The 23265-nt window shown below is 43.3% G+C and overlaps 1 protein-coding gene across 8 annotated transcripts in view; it reads right to left on the bottom strand.

Moving 5' to 3' along the window:
• Nucleotides 1-210: 210 nt before the first annotated feature.
• The window catches only part of tncb (tenascin Cb), a 252703-nt gene continuing 229648 nt past the window's right edge, over nucleotides 211-23265 (bottom strand). For all 8 annotated transcript variants that reach the window (XM_067969589.1, XM_067969582.1, XM_067969585.1 and 5 more), the window contains 8 exons: nucleotides 20815-20958; nucleotides 13709-13839; nucleotides 9518-9653; nucleotides 8904-9055; nucleotides 5553-5649; nucleotides 3165-3326; nucleotides 2349-2512; nucleotides 211-1435 (listed from right to left, as the gene is read on the bottom strand). In XM_067969589.1, the coding sequence (XP_067825690.1) occupies nucleotides 1313-1435; nucleotides 2349-2512; nucleotides 3165-3326; nucleotides 5553-5649; nucleotides 8904-9055; nucleotides 9518-9653; nucleotides 13709-13839; nucleotides 20815-20958 (1109 nt within the window). In that variant the 3' untranslated portion in view covers nucleotides 211-1312. The remainder of the gene's footprint in view (nucleotides 1436-2348; nucleotides 2513-3164; nucleotides 3327-5552; nucleotides 5650-8903; nucleotides 9056-9517; nucleotides 9654-13708; nucleotides 13840-20814; nucleotides 20959-23265) is intronic.

The following is a 23265-nucleotide window of genomic DNA, read 5'->3' as shown; positions in this document are numbered from 1 at the left end:
AATTGTGCACCAATTATTAACTCCTGGCATGAGGCAGGAAAATCATACAAAAAAAAACCTGTGGCCAATTTGAGGAAGAACTCCAAGAAAGCTGCCCAATTCCCTCGGGCAATCAAGAAATCTCCAAGCTACGGGTACCCGTAATTCATCAGTGGATGTTCTCCCTCCCTTCCCACGATAGGCCCCAAAAAATCAATCTTCCAGCAGAAATTGTTAAAACACCATTACTTTATTTTAATTAGGAGTACACAGAAACATACATTGAAATTATTCATGTGAGAAACACTCATTATTTTACAAATGTATATCATGGTTTTAGTGGTACTGTATAACTTAGGTTTTAGTGATCACACCTTTCCACAGTTAGGACTTTATATAATCGGGACAAAAAAAAACATTTTTTTTGGTTGCGGACATTTAAAACACAAAAAATATTACTTTTTACATTTCTTTTGAAAATATAATTCCTTAAAGTATTTCATTATTTTCTCCTTTTATTTCAGCACTGTAATCAATGCCATTTAAATAAACTGAAGATGCGCTGTGATTATTTAAAATAATCCAGGCATAACTTTCTTCAAGGAAAAATAATTCAAAAAATTACATTTAGCTCTGTATTTTTTGTGTGTGTCACAGGCAATTTACTGAGCAAAATGTGTTCTATTCAAGGGAGCAAATGGAGTCTTTTTGTGAAAGTGGCCATAGTAAGGGTTCCTAGTTTTGTGTATATATACATTACTGTTGTTCTATCTTTTTACAGAATCAACATTTGGTTGAATTTTTTTTAAATACGGTACCTGAAATTGCTAACCAATGGCAAGAAACAATTTGTGCTTTTTCAAACAACACCTCCCTTTTCATAAAGGACCACAAGTTGGAGCTCCGTGTTAAAAAAAAACACACCCACATTTAAACATTCAGCTTATATATTTGATGGTTAAATATGAAGCTTCTGTACATTAACCTTTTAATAACAACTGGTCAGTTTGTTGCCATTGCAATATATCCCCAACATGATGAACGAAACACAAACAATACACTCTGATGTCTGTGCAGGCGTAATGATGTACATATAAAGCCCACCCCCACCCTCCGAGCAACATATATAAAGCTATGACCCTAAAAGCAATAACAACCTATGTTAATTATTGTCAAAATTATCTTTGGTGTTTAAACTGAGTGGAGCTAAACCCATGTAAGATGAGAGAGCTTTCCTAGAAAGGCTCATATTACACAGTAACTCGATTGCGAGCTAAATTAGTGATGTTTCTGTACATTATGAACCTTTATTGTTGACGGCTGATTTGGTTGTTTAATGCTGTCCATTTGCTCTCTTCTTTCTCTGTTGTAGGTTTTTGAAGTTTTGTGGTCTCAATTTCATTTCAACAAATTCAATTGAATGCTCATGACCCTTCCAATGGTACCAGTTAACGCCCTGTATAAAAAAAGGAAATTAAATTCAATCCCAGAGTAAGATGGCTTATAGTACATTATTGTAACGAATGTCATATGTATGTAGGGGTGTTATACTTGTGAGCATAGGAATTGCTAGATGAAAAAAGACCAAGGTCCAATGATCATTGCAATCAATCTCTATCAATTAGTCACAAGAGACCCAGAAATGACATGAGAAAAACCCCAGTGGTGGAGAGCTTAGGGAACCATAGGTCCTAAGTCACCTGTTCCTCCCAAGCATTCCACACTTACCACATGTCATGTCTCAAATTACTCACATACTGTATCCCAGAATGTTATTTTCTGAAAGAAATCTCTCTGACTCGCATTTGCATTTATACTTCTACAAAATAAGTGTATTCATTAGTGTGAATCTCATTAGAATTCTCCAGAATGTAAAATGTTTAAGAACCTGCACTCATGGAAACTTTTCAATACTGACTTATGCCCATTTTAATTTGGGGCGTATTTTAATGAGATTGGGAGGCTTCTTGGGCATAACTTGACATCGGCAAAATGGGCGCAACATTGGGCACATTTCCGGGTCCAACCTTCGAGTTGCGCCCATGGAGGAAATTCCAGGCCACTATATGACTGATGCCACTTCTGGTGGAACATGGTGATGAGCAGGGAATTGATTGAGTAGCACATTATGCTGGAATTACCCTGACTCTCATATCCGCATTGTCCTCTTTGATTGGAAAAGGTGCTGAATGATTCATAGATACCTTAGCATTCATAGTCAGCGGTACCCTGTGTTGATTTGTCAGCAGACATGTTTTACTGATGCAGGGAAAGGTCTGCAGCATGCCAGTTACCCCTACCTTCAGTTGACCCATCCTAACATGGTGAATCGTGGCCCATTCATTTCTCTATTTCTAGCATTTACATACCTGGCTGTGGCTTTGAATTCCATATTTCCCATTCAGATTTACTCTGTGGCAGTTCTTGTACCACCAGGCACCCTTGTAAGACAGAGCACAGTTTGTCACAGCTACATCATTGTCTCTGTCCCTTGTGGAGAATGGACGACCATGGTGGTAAGTCAGAGAATCACCTAAACAGAAATATAATATTTTAAACATGCACCAAACATTAAAGCAATGTAAAATTGTGATCCAATATAGCACTGCTGTAAAATTAGGAGCACTTATGGCTTGGTATAAATGAATGGATAACTAAAATTGGACAGGGAAGTTGTTTTGAGAATTATTCCCATCTATTTTTGTCTTTGTCTACATTGGCTCTGGGTCCAACAATGCCTCGATCTTAAAATTTTCAGCCTTGTTCTCAAATCCTTCCATGGCCTCAGTCCTCCTTATCTCCATAACCTCCTCCAGCCCTACAACCCTTCAAGTTCTCTGCACTCCTCCAACTATGGCCTCTTGCGCATCCCCAATTTTCATTGCTCCAACATTGGTGGCCGTGCTTTCAGCTGCCTTGGCCCTAAATTCTGGAATGCCCTCCCTAAACCTCTCCGCCATTCCATCTCTCTCTCCTCCTTTAAGGTGCTCCTTAAAACCTATCTCTTTGACCAAGCTTTTGGTCACCTGTCCTAATATCGCCTTATGTGGCTCAGTCTCAAATTTTGTTTGATAATGCTCCTGTGAAGTGCCTTCGAACGTTTTACTACATTAAAGGTGCTATATAAATGCAAGTTGTTGTTGTTTATCACCCATCAACAAGTTTAGGTGAAGACTAAAGCTTACCTGCAGTTCCGCTGTAGGCTCCAACATGCAGTTTGTATCGACTTCTGGAATCAGTGATCAGGAACCTGTCATACAGTGCATAAGCAGAGTCTCCTTCATCTCTGAAATCCACACGCAGTTGATAATGACCCTGTGACGTAATTTTGTGAAGGTTTTCAAGCCCTAAAAAGCAAACATTTTACACTTAATAAGTGTCATTCTACCCCTCATTTAACTTAACAAAACTCGGCAGTGACTGGTGTTCATGAAATTTTGCAATTTACAGGAAAAATAACACTTGACAAGTTCATAGAATCATAGAATGGTTACAGCTTAGAAGGAGGCTGTTTGGCCCATTGAGCCTGTGCTGGCTCTTTGTAAAAGCAATCCAGTTAGTCCCACTCCCCTGCTCTTTCCCCATAGCCATGCAAATTTTTTCCCTTCAAGTATTTATCCAATTCCTTTTTGAAAGCCACGACCAAGTTTAGGCACTCAGTTACCTAATTTCCTTGTATTGTTTGAACCATTTATTGGTTATTAGTGTTATGAAAGTGAGATCCTCATTGTATGACCAGACATATAGTTCTAACACTAGTTAGAACACAAATCACTGACTTAGGCCCAAATTGAACCCCTGTATAGGTAGGGTGTGAACTAAGCCAGTTGCATACCCATCATAACAGAGGAGTTGGCACTTGAGACCAGACAAGGTGTACTGGCGATTGGCAAGTTGGCATTCATTTTTCTGGTATCTCAGTATAAACTTCCACCAATGAGAGTGAATGGATGCATTGTAATCCCCTTATTCTATAAAACTCCAACTTGCTCCCTCCTAGCTGTTGTTTAAAATGGTTGTATCCCAACAAAGGAATGGTTGTACTTGCTGTAGAGTTGCCTTCTCTTATACATTTACATTTGAAGAAGTGGAAGGTGCAGTTTTTTGAATGTTGATCATGGAGCATTGGGAGTCCAGAAGATTTCTCTGTGCACTGTTGATTCTTGTTTTAAAAAACAATATTTGACCCAATTTTGAGTGACAGAGCGTGTGTGAGACACTTCCTGCAGGAAGGGTGAAACATTGGAGTGATAAAACCAATGCTTCTCTCATCTGTCTCTTAGCAGTTGGCTGAAGAATAGCTTTGATATAGACTTTGGGATTAGGTCACCGGAATGGTTTTCTGGTTGGGGAAAGTGTTGCCATTGGAGGACTTGAAAGAGGTGGCAAGAATAATTTAAAATGGGATGATGTAACATTTTAAGAATACATGAGAATTTTGAATTGACTTGACGCACTTTTGCTGGCGAACTTTTGTGTTGTTCTCTTTCAACTGCAAGGATGGGATGATTTGGGTTATCAGATGGTACTCAAAACTACAGGGTAGGCCTTCTGTTGATTTTTCCTCTTCTGGTGTGACCAAAAACCAGTAGGACCCATTGACAGGGAGTAACCCAGTCAGATTAACAATTAAGATGCTCACAAATGTGGGTTCTCTGATACTCTATCCAATACTCTACCATTAGAATAGATCCCCACAAAGAGTCTTGTCTTTTATAAACAGATACATCCATTTTTAAATCAGTTTGAAATTCAAAATTGAAGAAATGTTACAAAAAGTGACTTTGGGGAAATGTACCTTTCCCTAAAAGAAAATTGAGGCCTAACAAAAAATATTGTTACTTTAATTTTTATTGTATTATTTTAAAAAATGGTTATGGGCTGCAATTATACAATGGGCACTGGTCTCCAATTTGTATGCATGGAATGTGATGTACAACTGGCAGACACAAGTTAAACTTAGAATTGTACCTTGCATTGATCTAAGTGACAAAGGAGATCTGAGCATATGTACTTGTACAAATGTGGACAGCTCTGCTCCGCTGCATGACGAATGTTTGATGTTAGGAGCATCTACTTCCTCTTAAGATTAAAAACATTGCAAAATAAGTTTCCAACGGTCTCAGGAGGCCAATGGACCACTTGTACACTTCTAGAATGTGGCTTCATTACAGGCTGGAGTTATACTGCACCTGGTGAGAAGTCCAAGCGGTATGAGACAACCTACTTGAGATGGTCTCTCACCTCTCACTTTAGTGCATTTTGGAGTCAGACTGCCAACTTGCCTCCTCCCAAGCTGTACTGTCACATTCACAACAATGCACATCCAAATCGGCCTTGCACTGATATGAAAGATGGAGTATAGGCCTGCTAATTATATGAAAACATTCTGTAGGATCTAAAATATGTTTGAGAAAACAGAAATTATTCTACAGTTTTAAAATAAAACATTCACGCAATATATCGCCAATGATGGCACCAGAAAATAAAACCAGGAACGGTTACGTCTCCCTTTTTAAAAAGCAATGTAAAAAATCCAATCTTTTGATAAGCAGTTGGGCTGCCACACTTACCTAACCAGAACTCATCAGTAAGGTTGCCAAATCCATTGGTATAATTCTTCCAGTTTCTGAAGAAATCTACATTGCCATTCTCACGCCTCTGGAACACCTGGAATTTACAATTAACATGACCAATAAGATTTTTGACTGTTGTCATATGTTTCACAAACATTACTTCTAGAATTGTTACAGCTGAGAAAGGGAAAGGGTTGGAAACATTATTGCACTGTAATGCATGTTATTATGCACAGTACAAGTTTAGGTTTTGTTTTATTATGTCAATCATCCAAACTACAGATCAAAGCCTGGAAGTTACTGTTTGGGATATTCGTGGATGAAAGCTTATGGTGTTCGTCTGGCACTTCCCGGCCCATTATTTTAGTGGAGGTATAAATAAATTTAAAATATGCGGGTTAATGCCTGCATTAAAATAGTGAATAAAGGAATGACATATGAACATCTTAAGCTTTTACCCACTAATACCAGTAAGTTCTAGGCTCAAATTATTTAGGATTACAAAGAATATCATTAACGGCTTTCTTTCTAGGATTGGTTTGGCGGAATATCGCACACGGCGGAGAGCTTTTCACTCCCTGGAGCGCACATCAGGAGGTGGAGGTGAACGTGCTCATGATTTCCTCATATGTGTTCTCGGTGGGGTGGGGGAGGAGAGCAAGGTTCCCCGCTGGGAATGCAATTCTGTAAAATGGGCCCTTCCATATTTTTCTGCAAAATTTGTTGCTAGTACTGTAGGCAGTGCTCCTTTTGAGTACACTCTTGTCCCTCCTAAGCTCCAAATACATCATCTTAAATGCTCTTCCATACAATTCTCACTGTGTGGAAATCAAGAGGAACTACATTTTCCTACTCCAACACATTCTTTCCCAAGACCTTAAAACTGAGGAACCTCTTAGATTTTTCTACACTGGTGTCACCTGTATTAATTCTTAATTTACCTCATCTGCTCGCCTACTTTTTTGAAACTTAGTGATGTCCTCCACTAAGGACTTTGCTACTCACCTAAGTTTCATTATATAAAAAAAGACATTTTTAGTTGAACGTAAGATTTTTGGATATTATTTTTGGGCATTCTTACTGATTTATATCTGGCTATTTATCCATAATGTGTTCAATGATGTACAACTGTGTCGTATTTTCTTAATACCCATGTCACAAATTTGTCACACCTTGTGACAGTTAGTAGCATCTATTTAAGAACATAAGAACATAAGGAATAGGAGCAGGAGTAGGCCAATCGGCCCCTCGAGCCTGCTCCGCCATTCAATAAGATCATGGCTGATCTGATCCTAACCTCAAATTTAAATTCATGTCCAATTTCCTGCCCGCTCCCCGTAACCCCTAATTCCCTTTACTTCTAGAAAACTGTCAATTTCTGTTTTAAATTTATTTAATGATGTAGCTTCCACAGCTTCCTGGGGCAGCAAATTCCACAGACCTACTAACCTCTGAGTGAAGAAGTTTCTCCTCATCTCAGTTTTGAAAGAGCAGCCCCTTATTCTAAGATTATGCCCCCTAGTTCTAGTTTCACCCATCCTTGGGAACATCCTTACCGCATCCACCCGATCAAGCCCCTTCACAATCTTATATGTTTCAATAAGATCGCCTCTCATTCTTCTGAACTCCAATGAGTAGAGTCCCAATCTACTCAACCTCTCCTCATACGTCCGCCCCCTCATCCCCGGGATTAACCGAGTGAACCTTCTTTGTACTGCCTCGAGAGCAAGTATGTCTCTTCTTAAGTATGGGCACCAAAACTGTATGCAGTATTCCAGGTGCGGTCTCACCAATACCTTATGCAACTGCAGCAATACCTCCCTGTTTTTATATTCTATCCCCCTAGCAATAAAAGCCAACATTCCGTTGGCCTTCTTGATCACCTGCTGCACCTGCATGCTAACTTTTTGATTTTCTTGCACGAGGACCCCCAGATCCCTTTGTACTGCAGTACTTTCCAGTTTCTCGCCATTAAGATAATAACTTGCTCTCTGATTTTTTCTGCCAAAGTGCATAACCTCACATTTTCCAATATTGTATTGCATCTGCCAAATCTCCGCCCACTCACCCAGCCTGTCTATATCCCCTTGTAGGTTTTTTATGTCCTCCTCACTCTCTACTTTCCCTCCCATCTTTGTATTATCTGCAAACTTTGATATGTTACACTTGGTCCCCTCCTCCAAATCGTTAATATAGATTGTAAAAAGTTGGGGACCCAGCACCGACCCCTGCGGAACACCACTGGCTACTGGTTGCCAGTCCGAGAATGAACCATTTATCCCAACTCTCTGCTTCCTGTTAGATAACCAATCCTCCACCCATGCCAGAATATTACCCCCAATCCAGTGATTCTTTATCTTGAGCAATAATCTTTTATGTGGCACCTTGTCGAATGCCTTCTGGAAGTCTAAATACACTACGTCCACTGGTTCCCCTTTATCCACCCTGTACGTTTACCTTATTTTAATAGATAATACAGACCCAACATCTCTACTGTACTTACCTTTCAGTCCTCCTGCACTAGGTGACACTGTGATTTTTCTCTCAATCTATGATCTCTGCTGTGAGACTTTCCTCAATTTAACAAATTTCAAAATTATGTTTTAAACAAGTCTGTAAATGTTTCAAAATGTTTAGAAAATTTAGTCTGCTCAGAAGTAATATTTGGTGCCTTAAATTTGTTCTGGGTTTCCTGATTTTCTCATACTGCTAAGAATAATAAAAAGCAGTGCACTAAAATATCAAGAAAGCAGTTGGAGCCCTTCAGCAGCCTGTAAATCATATCCACAGGATTTCTTCTGCTCACAATCAATATTTTCATGCCTTAGATTTGTTCAGGTTTTCTCTTTTTCTTTTATTTTGCACTGCAGACAAATTATCGTCGATAATTGTGCAATGCCATTGTAGCTGCTGGTAACTAGCAGTACACTAAGAGCCACACACTTGTAAATGTCACACCCTCCCAGTCACACCTTGTTGATAACACCCCTATTGTTATAAAACAGCATATCCTCAGACTCACAGCAAGCAATGCCACAGGGAGTCTGCTAGCATGCAATAAGTCCATCAATATATTACATTAAATACATTCATTAGTAATGTCCCTCATTTTTAAAAAAAGTACACTGCACGGTTTTGGATGAATAATTTAATCTGCATCACTTAAGTCGGTGCATTAGCAAAATGGAGGGTGAAATTCTTCCTGTTGATTATTTTAGCTAAATGATCAGTATGAGTTGGGTTTCCTGCTTTGTACTCACACCAACTTTTGCATTAAAACTATCAATAGAAGGAATTGCACCTCCATGGTTTCCCCATCGATAAAATATTATTTGTCCCAGTACTTACCATCCAGCCACCTCCATCAGTGGTCATGTCACAGTACACCTGAAGTGGGTCAGAGCGATTTCCATTCAAGAAAATGGTATAGAGTCCAGTATTGGCTTCACCATTTATCAATGTTTGAGAGCAATCCTTGGGATATGGGTATAAGAAACCAACTGCAAAAAAAGGGAAGCAGTACATAATTCCACTGATCCCGGAGTGGGAAAACTCCAATTTAGTTTTTTAATACCAGAAATTCTAATAACCGAGTCAAGTCATAGTTACATCTGAGGTGGTTTCAACTAAATTATATATACTTACTGTTCAGAAAAGTACTTTTACGTTATGTACTTGTGCACACAGTTTGAGGGTAAAAATCAGTAATAGTATTTACATGTTAATTAATTCCCTATAGACAAGGAATGCATTGATCCACAATGCGACAGAGGCAGAAGCAATTGAGGTATTTAAAAGGAAGATAGACATTTACTTGGGATGTAAAGGTGTTGAGGGATGTGGAGAAAGATCAGGGAATTGCGATTTAAAGAGATACAGCTGCCATACTTATGCTCATATATTTTTGGTTAAGCCTGCAAATAACAATTTAATTGGAGCACTCAATGATTTCCTGCCCATACCTGTTGTGAAGACGGTCTCTATTAAATTGCTTTTCTCCGATCCTGCGTAGGCCTGGAGCCTCACGTTGTATTTCATTGATGGAACCAGTTGGCCCATGTTGTATGAGGTCAACGAAGCTCCTAAATGTTGAACTTTCTGTTGAACCATTTAAAATAAAAAAGGCACTTTGTAAAAAGAACACTATCAGCTCATTTTATGTGAATATACATATGAACAGAATAAGATTCGTAAGTTAATTGAGGTGAAACTAAAATGTAGCCCAAAACACCTAATATAATCTGCCATTTATAAATGAGAAAAAATATGCCCGACCGCCCAGGTGGCTCGGCATGTTTAACCACCGAGGAACAACTCACAGGCCCTAAAATTCCTCGGGAAATGATCCCAGCCGTTACACAAGAATCACATTCACTGGTGCCCTCCATTGCTCATCCCACTGAAGTAAGGGATTGGTGGAATCCTAGTATTGGGAAAAAGAAATATAAAGAAAGACTTGAAAAATTGGGACTGTTTTTGTCAGAACAGAGGAGATTAGAGGGTGATTTGAACATAGGAACAGGAGTAGGCCATTTGGTAGAGGTGACTGACATTATCAAGGGATGGGACAAAGTAAATGATTGTTTCCAATGAGGGGACATAGATATAAGATTAAATGTAAGAGATTTAGGACAGAGAGCAGGAGAAAGCCTTTTTTACACAGAGAGTTATGAGGCTATGGAATGCATTAGCATAGTTGGTGATTGAAGCAAAGCCCATATCAACATTTAAGAATAGGTTAGATGAGTGGTTCAAGAAAAAGGGAATAAAGGGCTATGTGGGCATGGCACATGGGATTAGGACTATTGCTCGTGTGGAGAATAAATATCAACATAGACTGGTTGGGCTGAATGGCTTGTTACTATGTTGTAATCTCTATGCAAGTCCAAGGTTGGCTACCTCTGCACTTTTTTTTAATCATTCATGGGATGTGGGCGTCGCTGGCAAGGCCAGCATTTATTGTCCATCCCTAATTGCCCTTGAGAAGGTGGTAGTGAGCCGCCTTCTTGAACTGCTGCAGTCCGTGTGGTGAAGGTTCTCCCACAGTGCTGTTAGGAAGGGAGTTCCAGGATTTTGACCCAGTGACAATGAAGGAACGGCGATATATTTCCAAGTCGGGATGGTGTGTGACTTGGAGGGGAACGTGCAGGTGGTGTTGTTCCCATGTGCCTGCTGCCCTTGTCTTTCTAGATGGTAGAGGTCGCGGCTTTGGGAGGTGCTGTTGAAGAAGCCTTAGCAAGTTGCTGCAGTGCATCCAGTGGATGGTACACACTGCAGCCACAGTGCGCCGGTGGTGAAGGGAGTGAATGTTTAGGGTGGTGGATGGGGTGCCAATCAAGTGGGCTGCTTTGTCCTGGATGTTGTCAAGCTTCTTGAGTGTTGTTGGAGCTGCATTCATCCAGGCAAGTGGAGAGTATTCCATAACACTCCTGACTTGTGCCTTGTAGATGGTGGAAAGGCTTTGGGGAGTCAGGGGGTGAGTCACTCGCCACAGAATACTCAGCCTCTGACCTGCTCTTGTAGCCACAGTATTTATATGGCTGGTCCAGTTAAGTTTCTGGTCAATGGTGACCCCCAAGATGTTGATGGTGGGGGATTCGGCGATGGTAATGCCGTTGAATGTCAAGGGGAGGTGGTTAGACTCTCTCTTGTTGGAGATGGTCATTGCCTGGCACTTGTCTGGCTCAACTTGCCACTTATGAGCCCAAGCCTGGATGTTGTCCAGGTCTTGCTGCACGCGGGCTTGGACTGCTTCATTATCTGAGTGGTTGCGAATGGAACGGAACACTGTGCAATCATCTGAGTTAGCTAGTCCCGGCAGGGCACTATAATTGGTCTAATCGCTCCTGGGTTGGGAGGGAAAAACCATCCAAGTTCATAGAAACTTGCAAATGATATCAAAAAAGAAAGGGCAGCTGATTCTGAGGAGGCAGGTTAAGAAATACAAAATGAGTTGAACAAAATGGGAGTAATTTTTGAAATACATGTTAGTGCAGACAAGGTTTCCCATCACTCATGTAATATGTGAGCGGGCAGAACAATGACAGGTAAATTTAATATGTACAAGTGTAAAATACTGTACATAGGATGAAAATTGTGCAACATATGTACTTCATGAGTGGTGTTGAAATTGCTGAATGATGACATTGAAAAAATGTAGGGATCTTAGTAGAGTTGACACTCAACATATCCAATTACTGCATAGCAGTGATCAATAAAGCAGACAATGTTGCATTATACAACCAAAACAAGTCAGAGGAAGTAATGCTCAAACTGCACAGTATGCTAGCCATACGACACCTTGAGTACTGTGTCCAGATCCGGTCACAAAGACACAAAGGTGACATTCAGATCCTGGAGGTGGCTGATCCTTAGTAGCAGAGGAGCTACAGCCTTTAAAGGAGGAGACTGAAGGGTAACCTTACAGAGGTATATAAAATAATAATCTGTATCATAGAATGATACAGCACAGAAGGAGGCCATTCGGCCCATCGTGCCTGTGCAGGCTCTTTGGAAGAGCTAGCCAATTAATCACACTCCCTTGCTCTTTCTCCATAGCCCTGCAAATTCCCCCCCTTCAAGTGTTTATCCAGTTCCCTTTTGAAAGTTACTATTGAATCTGCTTTCTCCACCCTTTCAGGCAGTGCAGTCCAGATCACAACAACTTGCTGCATAAAATATATTTTCCTCCTGTCGTCTCTGGTTCTTTTGCCAATTACCTTAAATCTGTGTCCTCTGGTTATCAACCCTTCTGCCACTGGAAACAGTTTCTCCTTATTTACTCTATCAAAACCCTTCATGATTTTGAACACGTCTATCAAATCTCCTCTTAACCTTCTCTGCTCTAAGGAAAACAACCCCAGCTTCTCCAGGTAACTGACGTCCCTCATCCCTGGTACCATTCTAGTAAATCTCTTCTGCACCTTCTCTAAGGCTTTGACATCCTTCCTAAAGTGCGGTTCCCAGAATTGGACACAATACTCCAGCTGGGGTTAACCAATGTTTTATAAAGATTTAGCATAACTTCCTTCCTTCTGTACTCTATGCCTCTATTTATAAAGCCAAGGATCCCATATGCTTTTTTAACAGCCTTCTCAACTTGTCCTGCCACCCTCAAAGATTTGTGTACATATACCCCAAGTCTCTCTGTTCCTGCACCCCCTTTAAAATTGTACCATTTATATTGCCTCTCCTCATTCTTCCTACCAAAACGTATCACTTCACACTTCTCTGTATTAAATTTCATCTGCCACGTGTCTGCCTATTTCACCAATCTGTCTATATCTTCCTGAAGTCTGTTACTATCCTCCACATTGTTTACTACATTTTCGAGTTTCGTGTCATCTTAAAACTTTGAAATTATACCCTCTTTACCCAAGTCCAGGTCATTAATATATATCTAAAAGAGCAGTGGTCCTAATACCGACCCCTGGGGAACACCATTGTATACATCCCTCCAGTCTGAAAAACAACCGTTCACCATTACTCTCTGCTTTCTGACCCTTAGCCAATTTCATATCCATGCTGCCACTGTCCCTTTAATCCCATGGGCTGTGGAGAAGTTAAATCTGCAATATTTTTTCAAACCCAGTTGCTAGTAGGACAAAGGGCCTCAGATATAAACTAGTAAGAGGCAAATTTAGGACTGATGTCAGGAAGTTCTTCTTCACATAAACAGCCGGGTAGAATAGTGGAGGTGAAAAGGTTGGAATCACTTAAGAAAAATCTAGATGTTGCAGTGTCTTTCTAGATCCAGAGCACAGGAAGGAAAACCTGGCAAGGAATGTCTCAGGTTTTTTACAGAATCTGCTGGATTTTCCTTCCATTAGTTTCAATGGAAGGAAAATCAGGCGAGTTCTGTTACCGGTTTTGATTCTCTCTGCCAGATTTTCCTCTCTGTGCTCTGCCCAGATGGCGCTTAACATCCAGGTCTTAAGGGCAAAACTCTACTCCATGGTTTATCACCTTTATTTTATTGTTGAACATTTTGCCTCGCTCTTTACAAGCCTGAACTTTAAACATCATTGGGATGAAATTCATGTCTTCACTGATTTCAGTGAAAAAAGTAGATGTGAGCACAAGAGTGGTAAGAGGGCAGGAATTTCACTCCCAATGTTCATGAGCTTAGCAGTAGTACCCCATGCAGGACTTACCTTTATTCTACCATCTTCAGATTCGATTGTCAGATTGTACCCACTGATCTTAGCTTGTGGAGGCTTCCACGAAATGAGTGCATTGTTTGTTGTAATTTCTCCGGCTCTCAGGTCTCTGGGCGCATCAATGGCTTGAAGGGAATAAAAACATATGACTATTAAAAGAAATGAAAACTGATTGCATTTAGATCTGTATATCAGCAAACGAGCCTTTAAAAATAAACATTGAAAAGTTTTCTGTACAACTGGCTGCCAAGAACGCTTTTGGTTCATTGCTTAACATTGTTTAAACAACTGCCAGTCAAAGTTAGATTTTTATAAGGACTGAAGGATTTTATCATTTCATCCAATTCATGGGCTCAATTTTAAAAGGGCAATGGGATGGCAGTGGGGGAGGGGGGGTCAATGGGCGCACAGCAAACCCGACTAATAAAAACTTACCTTTTCTCCATGTGATCGCGACTTAATTGGTGGCCATTAATCTTGATAACGGGTTTGCCGTCCGAAAGCTGTGCAGTGGGTGGACAGCGCACCCACATGACAGGCTGTGAGCTGGAGCTTCTGGATTTAAAGGGCCATTGCTCCAATGGATTTTGCTGGAGCAAAGAGCAAGAAGACCCAATGGAGCAGCACAGGGGCAAGGCTGCTCCAAGATTCAGCGATGCCTCACTTCAGCTGCTACTGGCCGGGGTGAGGAGGAGGAGGGAACTATTTTATCCAGCTGACAGGAGGAAGTGCCCTGCCTCTGCCAAGAAGGCCTGGCTCGAGGTGGTAGAGGAGGTCACCAGCTGCAGCAACATCTCCTGCACCTGGATCCAGTGCAGGAAGCATTTCAATGACCTAACTAGGTCAGCAAAAGTGAGTACACTTACTGATTCTCCTGCATCTATGGTGCACACCACCACCCCCCAGCTCATTCTGCACTGCCAAGACTACTCCATCACATCACTCCTCACACCCACTTAAGGCTATTCCTCAACTTACCTGCACTTCCTGAGTACTTCCTCACCTCCCCATTTGTGACCCCACCACTACCACTCACCCCAATCCTGATCTAATGTGATGTCTCTGTCTCATACTCACCCTCTGATGCACCTCTTTCACAGTCAGCCTCACCCAAACCAATGCATTCATCGGTTGGCCACTTCACCATCACTCACTCACACGTCTGTACTTTCTCCCCTTCTAGGAGAAGAGAGTGCAAAATGCACGCGAGAGGGCGAGGACTGGAGGGGGGCCACAACAAGTAGTGGTCCTCATGGACATGGAGAAGGAGGCCCTGCAGATTAGCCGCACCCTCGACTGCCTGTCCGTTGGGGACGCCGAGACAGGCAGCCCACAAACGTCTGGTGACAAAATTTTAACATTCATCACACATAACATGAATTGATGTTAACTATGATTGGCATGTTGAGCACCTCAGTATGCTCATCACAACATGACACATCTGTAATGATGCTTAATATTGCCTTCTGTTCTCCTACAGGCCCTTCAGCAACCGCAGTGGCAGCAGAGGGCGATTCCTCAGAGGAGCTCCTGGCCTCTGAGGGCACACAGTCACATCTTAGCGAGCTATCCACCAGTGCTGATGCTCACACCTCAGTGGGACCTAGTAGTCAGTTAGTTGGGTTGGCACCTGGTGAGTCACCACACACAAGTGAGCACGAGCAGACACTGGTGGCAAGGGCAGTGGTGGAGAGTCCGCGTCGGTGGGCGCACTCCTCTCCAGGCTCTGCTCAGCTGGATGCAGATGCTGAACCCTTTAAAAGGAGAATAATCGAGGTACTGGAACAGGTACCATGCTACTCTCCACAATAGCGCAGAGGATGGAGGAGTCCAACTCCTGCATGAGTGGAATGGTGGCACGGGTACGGGAGGGAATCTCTGATATAGTGTCACAGGGATGTGATGGAATCTCTGAGATAATGTCACATGGACGTAAGCAACTGTCTGAGATAGTGTCACATGTAACTGCTGAAATGTCTGAGATAGTGGCGCAGGTAAGTGCGGGAATGTCTGCAATGGAGAGAAGACTAGCCTTTGTTGAGCTTCAAGCATGGCTCACAAATGAGTCCATTCAGGCCCTGACAACGGCCGTTCGGACTCACGGTGAACAACATTCTGCCACCTTAAACAGGCCGACAGAAACTTTGCAACTGGGCTTCCAAGGCATCAGACATGTCCTCCAAACTCTTCTTCAGCGAGGTGGTAGGAGTGATGTGGGCCTGATCCAGGAGAGGGATGATGGTGAAAGGGGACATGGAAGTAGGGACGCCACTCAAAGCGCTCCCACGTCTCTCCCGTTGCCCCCCCTCACGACCAGTACCTGCAATGCTGCCTCTTCTCCAGGTGGCTGAGTCTGCCCCTGCTAAGGTGCAGGTGGAGCAGTCTTTGGAGGGGCCCTCACGGGCTCCATAACCCATAGGGCGTAGGCCGAAAGCATCTAAGCAGTCCGGCCATGGACATGAGCAACCTGCCACTACATCTGCTGCAACCACAGGGGATGCACCAAGTAGAAGTGGTAGGAAAAGAAAGGCTAAGGATTTGTGATCACGAAGGGTATGCACAAGGGTGTCTGACAGATGGTCATATTTTTCATTTATATTTGTTTTTTGTTAAAGTCACATTAAATGTTATCATTCTCATCAATACTGCCACGTCTTGCCCATTCTAGACTGGCTTTTGTGATAGGGCCCTTTCATGTGCTTTATCATGAATGGCAACACTTGATGCCACCCAGTGGGTCACTTTACAGTAGGTGTATGTGTAGTTGCAGGACTGTTTTGTGGAGGGGTGGTGCTGCTGGTGTTCGCGCTGGTCTTTCCAGGTTAGTGTGAGGACTGGACTCTTCTCACTTTCTGATCTTACGACAACCGTTCACATATGATTGACTCCCTGGCCTCATGAGCAGCCAGGTGAGCCACTGCTCTGCCCATGGATTCATCCTCCTCCTCCTCCTCAATGTGGATGGCAGATGTGGATGGTGGATGAGGACATGGGGTCTCCTCAACCAGTACCCCTCCCTGTTGCACCATGTTGTGCAGGATACAACTCACTACTATAATGCGACCCACTCTCATTGGTGCGTATTGAAGCACTCCCCCAGAACGATCGAGGCACCAAAATCGCATCTTCAGTAACCCTATCGCATGTTCAATCATAGACCTGGTGGCGATGTGGCTGTCGTTGTATTGACGCTGTTGCTCGCTGATGGGATTCCTCAGAGGTGTCATGAGCCATGTCTGTAGAGGATATCTCTTGTCCCCGAGGAGCCAGCCCTTAAGGGTGTCCGGTGTGTGAAAGAGGCCCGGGATGTTGGATTCCCTCAGAACTAATGAATTGTGGCAGCTGCCAGCGAATCTGGCGCATACCGTGAAGAAATCTTTTGCGGTGGTCACATGTGAGCTGAGTGTTGATGGAGTGATATCCCTTTCTGTTGATGAACAGTCCTGGCTCGTGTGGAGGTGCTCGTATTGCTATATGCGTGCAATCGATTGCACCCTGTACCCGTGGGAAGCCAGCCACAGAGTGGAATCCCCTGCCCTCTCCATCTGGCTGAGGTTGTCCATGGGGAAGTTGATATATTGCGAGGCCCTGCAAAACAAGCCATCAGTGACCTGCCTTGTGTGCAGATGACTGAGAGACCCTGACGATGTCACCAGTGGCACCCTGGAATGATCCGGAGGCGAAGAATTTGAGGGCAGTGGGCACTTTAACAGCGACGGGTAATGAGATGCCACCAGGTCCAGCCGAGAGCAGCTCGGCATGATGGAGGCTGCAGATGTCTGCGACCACCTGGCGACTCACTCTCAGCCTTCATATGCGCTGCTCCTAAGAGAGGTCCAGAAAGCTGAGCCTTGGTCTGTAGACCCTCTGACGAGGGTAGTGCCTCCTGCGACATTGCTCCCTCTGTTGTTGCCCTCTGTGCTCTTGTGCAGGTGCCTGTGGCGCAGCACTGCATTGTGGAGCTCCAAGTGGCGGAAGTGCATGTCATGCCTGGCGAGGATGGTGATGTTGCTCGTCCTCGGATGTAGTGGTGAATGCAGCCATCGTTCCCCCCATCCTGATGGTGTCAGTTTGAGGGGGTCCGAAAAGTTAGTAAATATGTGTAAACAGAACAATTCTGAGTGGAAACCAAGAATTCTCAGTCTAAACACAAGGATCTCCCAGCCAAAAGTTTGTCTGCGAGAACTGAGTGCCCTGCTGCAATAACTCACCTTTTATCCCCATCTGTCAAACAGGGATTTAAATGTCCAAATGGCTGCCGGCTGAAACACGACTCGTTCACCATGGTGTGTTTCACACAGCACGGGAAACACACTGAGGCAGCGTTGAAATCGCTTACCTTCATTGTAAATTGCATTTATTCATTTTTAAACTGCTTCAACTAGGTGATTTAATGTTTTAAATACCGTCCCGCTAACTTTAATTGCTGGCAAGACTTTGGGGTTCGGGAACAGCACTCGCACCCAGATGACGATGGGTCATGTGTGATCTTCAGCGTGTTGGAGCCGGGATTTTTGCCTGCTCCAAAAAAAACACGATTTTCTTTGCCCACCCCCGTGCCCCAATGCACCCGGACTTTGCTTTTAAAATTGAGCCCCATGTGTCTGCAGCCTTCAGTAACATTTATTAGAGATTCCTGTAAATGACTCCATTTGAGCTCCCTTTCTCTATATCTCAGATGTAATTCCATTTTGGTTCCTTGTCACACTCTGTACAGTCAAATCTTTAGCTGCTGGTATATTGTACCAGTGCCGCAATGGTGCTCCTGGCTCCTATCGTGTGGATCTTGTGCACTGGGCAGCAATACCAAAGCAAACTTGCCAGACAATCTCAGGCCAGTAGCTGGGAGTAAACCTCCGAGATCTCTGTGCTCCTCCAATTTTGGCCTCTTCGTGTCTCCGATTTCCTTCGCTCCGCCATTGGCAGCTGTGCTTTCAGCTGCCTAGGCCCTAAGCTCTGGAATTCCCTTCCTAAACTTCTCCACATCTCCCTCCTGCCTTAAGTCACTTCTCTTTGACCAAGCTTTTGGTCATCTGGCCTAATATCTCTTTACGTGGCCTGGTGTCAAATTTTGTCTGATAACGCTCCTATGAAGCGCCTTGGGACGTTTTACTACATTAAGGGCGTATATAAATGCAAGTTGTTGTTGTGAAGACCATTTTTTGACATGGCACCAGTGTAATGTAAAAGCAACTTTTGTAAATGCACAACTCGTTTGCTAAGAAATGGCGGGGTGGGTTTTCCGGTCCTTAGGCCAGCATAAAGTGACCTTGCCAAAAATGAGCCATAGTTTCATTTAAATGTTATAATACATTTAGATGAAGCTTAGTGGGGTTTGTCATCTGCTTAGTCTGGTGTTGAGGTGGGCGCTGCCTTCACTATTTTTGGAGTAGGCCTAAAGGAAGCCCCATGAGCATTAAAGCTCTTAAAGGATCCCATTCATGCTTAGAGTTAGAATGCCCACATTGATGAAAGAAGGCATCAGAATCAAAGCGCCCACATCCACCATTGATGGAAGAAGGCATCAAAGTCACAGTGCCCATGTCTACCTGGCAATACCTGAAGACAACTGCCTTCCTAGATTTCCATGCAGCCTGAAGCAGATCTGTGCCATCTGCTGCAAGAACCCCTGCAGCTAACCTGCACCACAGGGATGGCAGTGCCAGTGATAGTCAAGCTCGCATCCTTCCTTAACTTTCTGTTGCCATCTCTGCTGAGCATGCGGCCCTCTGGGAAGGGAGCCTTAGAGTGCCAAGTGGGACAACCATCCTCACACCCATCTCACTCAGCAGCACCGTCACTTTGCCAGCCATTAAGCATGGGATTCTGGTGTAGCACCACTCTGTCACTTGCTCGGAAACTCTGTTTCCTCCTCCATGTTTACTGTGCCACTGGGTTTTGCCAGGCATTTTGTTTTTGTCTCAAATCGCCTTTGGAAAGGTTAAAATACATTTCAAATATTTACAACCATTGTAAAAGGGATAAAGGATGTTTTGGCTTCATTTGTGCCCACTTGAATTTTCCCAGCAGCCACCTGCGTAGGTGAACTCCGAGCACCAGGCCATTTTTGGCTCTATTTAATTAGGGTCAATCCCAGGAGAACAGCCTTGTTGGAAATGGACCAGCAGAATCTCCACAGAACCCTTGTTCCCCAGCTCAGAAGAACTGTCAGAAAACCTCCTCCCAAAGCCTCTTGTCAGTTCCACTGTATGACAGCAGTTAAAGATCCTTCGCTTCCCTTAGGGCAGGTTCCATCCTTCCCCATCTCCTCCCACAAGTTCACTGTACGCATTTCTCAGTCACATGGTGTACCTTACTCGCATTTATTTAAACTCTGCGTAAGTTTGTTTTACAGATCATTAACTCTGGCCTATTTTCTCATTCATTTAGCATTTCAATCTAAACAACGACACCCAGAAAACCTTGAATAAACACATATACCCAGTGTGATCAAAGGGGTTGCTCTCTGTAGATGAAAGTCTGGACGTCCTGGCCATGAACAAAAACAGGTAATTGGGGAGCTTTCATGGGATTTATATGTAAATGTTCTGCTTAATTTAGGAAATCTACACAATGTAAAAAATTGCTGTGATTGGAACGCTAAACAATTTTACAACACCAAGTTATAGTCCAACGATTTTATTTGAAATTTACAAGCTTTCGGAGGCTTCCTCCTTCCTCAGGTAAATGTCAGGAACTCGAGTTCCTGACATTTACCTGAGGAAGGAGGAAGCCTCCGAGAGCTTGTAAATTTCAAATAAAATCGTTGGACTATAACTTGGTGTTGTAAAATTGTTTACAATTGTCAACCCCAGTCCATCACCGGCATCTCCACATCATTGGAACTCTAGGCTTGGGTCAGATACAGAATCATAGAATCATACAGCACAGAAGGAGGCCATTTGGAGACTTTTTTTACACACACCATTCAGCATTCTCTCTATTTGTAACTGGGGATATTTCTCTGACAACACAATTGCACAGAGCGAAAAGCAATTATTAAACGTGCAGTACATGTTTACAGTAAGTCATGTTACACCAGTGTGTGTCTCACATGAAAATCTTAGCCCCGCAAAGGGCAGAGTAGAACAGTCACTCACCAGTGGTGAAAGAAGTGGCTGAAACTGAACTTTCGAGAGAGCCTTTCAAGGCATGGATCCACACAGTGTATAGCGTGCCAGGTGCAAGAGTGATGAGTTCAGACTGTACCGTGTTTCCTGAAACTTGCTTTGTTACTGGAGGAGCTGAACAAAACAAAAATGAGGATGCATATCTCGTTTTAGGTTTATTCATTCATTTGATGCATAGCTACATGTTTTCATTCTTAAAACCCATATTTAAAAATCCTACTTCATGTTCTTTTATTTACATAACAAGAAATTAAATTTAATTTTTGTCAGCTTGACTCGGTTGTTAATGCAATCAGAATGTTCAGTGTCCAAATCCCATTCTGTTTGAACACATAATCTAGACCAACACTTCAGTGCAACGCCAAGGGAGTTTGAGGTGCCACCTTACAGATGAGAAGTCGTGGGTGTAAAATGTCCCATGGCACTTCTTGAAGAAGAGCAGAGAGTTCTCCTGGTGTCCTGGCTACTATTCCTCTGTCAGCCAGCACAACAAGAGCAAATTATCTTGCCATTTACCCATTTACTGTTCGTAGGACTTTTCTGCATGAAAATTAACGGTTGTGTTTGCTTTACATAACAACAGTAACATCACTCCAAAAAGTAATCCATTAATTGTAAAGTGCTCTGTTCTATATAAATGCAAGTTTTTTTAATTCATTTAGCTACACAGGTAAGTGAAGTTAGGTTATATAATATGCAAATAATGATGGTGTTATTTGAGGATGAATGGGGTTAAAAGATTTCACACCAATGACATTTTTTTCTTTCTATTTCTATTTTCTAGCGATTTTGTTTGTGTGGGCCTCTCCCATGTCTTTTTGGCTACATATAGTGATACCACTATTCTCGGCCAGAATGGAGATGATTGGGTAATTCCCTCGTCAATCACGCCTGGAGACTGCACTGCTTTCAGTGACTGGGATTGATTTTACGCATGATTTATTGTTGCTGTATCTCCTAGAGCCTCTTTTTAAATAGACTTTGTAAATAGACATTGTTTGCTTTGCTGTTTGCTGTAAAATTCACTGTTTGAGTCTTGCCGGCCGTAAGTCCTGCCCCGCCTCAAATTCATTGGCTGACACAGTGGTGTCAATAGTGACCCTGTGTCTTTTCACCTTCTTAACTATTTGCACATTCTTTTGTCCTTTTATGCCTCTCCAACACCTCACAGCTCATCGTTTATATTATGTAATAGATTTTTTATTAAGTAGTTTGCAGGTCATTAAACTCATTAACTACCTCCCTGTGATTCTCTTCCCCTCCCTCTCTTTTTTCTTTTTTTCCAGCTTTACTAAAATGCCTTCTTAATTTTAGTCTTCAGCTCTGTTAAGGAACACACAGTCATGGGGCCTGATGTTACCAGGGCTGCGGGTTCTTGGCGGGGGGACTATTGGGCGCGTGGGTAACGCGCCCGGCGAAATCAGTCAGCTCCCCGCGCAATCGTAGCATAATTGGATCCACTTACCTGCTCCTCCGGGTTCCCCACTGCTGATCTGCGCGTCGGGCAGGCTGCGCATGCGCAGTAAGATCTGTCACCTGGAGGAGCTCTATTTAAAGGGGCAGTCCTCCACTGACAGATGCTGCAACAAACAGAAAAAATCACAGCAAAGAGCAGCCCAGGGTGAAGGCTGCTCCCAGTTTAATGATGCCTCACTCCAGTTATCAATACATGGGGTGAGGAGGAGGGGGAGGACAGAGAACTTTCCCCCGGCGGGCGGGAGGAAGCGGCCTGCCTCTGCCACCAGGAAGGCCTGGCTCGAGGTGGCAGAGGAGGTCACCAGCACCACCAACATATCGCCCACCTGCATAAAGTGCAGGAGGCGCTCCAATGACCTCAGTAGGTCAGCCGAAGTGAGTACACTTACTCTTTCCCCTACACTCCGTCTGCCACATCACCGCCCCCACCCCACATCTCCTTCTGCACTGCCAACACTACTCTGTCACATCACCCCTCACACCCACTCAAACCTCATCCTCATCGTACCTGCACCTACTCACCTCGCCAGTACTCATCCCACCACTACCACTCAACCCAATCCTCATACAATCTCATGGCTCTATCTCGTACTCACCCTCTCATGCATCTCTTTCACGGTCAGCCTCACTCAACCTGCCACTACCTGTGCTGCAGCCTCAGGGCATGCATCACATATGTGCAGTAGGCAGCGTAAGGCAAACGTGTCGTGAGCATGAAGGGGATGCACAAGGGTGTTTGAGGGTTTGTCATGGTTGTTACTTCTATTGAATTTCTGACCAACTCACATCACATATTATATTGGCACCATGACTGCCATGTCGTCGCGAATCTTGTCTGGTCTGTGCAATAATGCCCTTTCCTGAGGATCACTATGAAGACCCACAACTGATGACACCCATTGTGTCACTGCAGAGTGGGTGTAGGTGTATTTGCAGGGCTCTTTT

The sequence above is a fragment of the Heptranchias perlo genome, chromosome 31 (assembly GCF_035084215.1).
Source record: "Heptranchias perlo isolate sHepPer1 chromosome 31, sHepPer1.hap1, whole genome shotgun sequence".
NCBI classification, from domain to species: Eukaryota; Metazoa; Chordata; class Chondrichthyes; order Hexanchiformes; family Hexanchidae; genus Heptranchias; species Heptranchias perlo.
The sequence above is the reverse complement of the archived record's forward strand: the minus strand, read 5'-3'. Positions and strand labels throughout refer to the sequence as shown.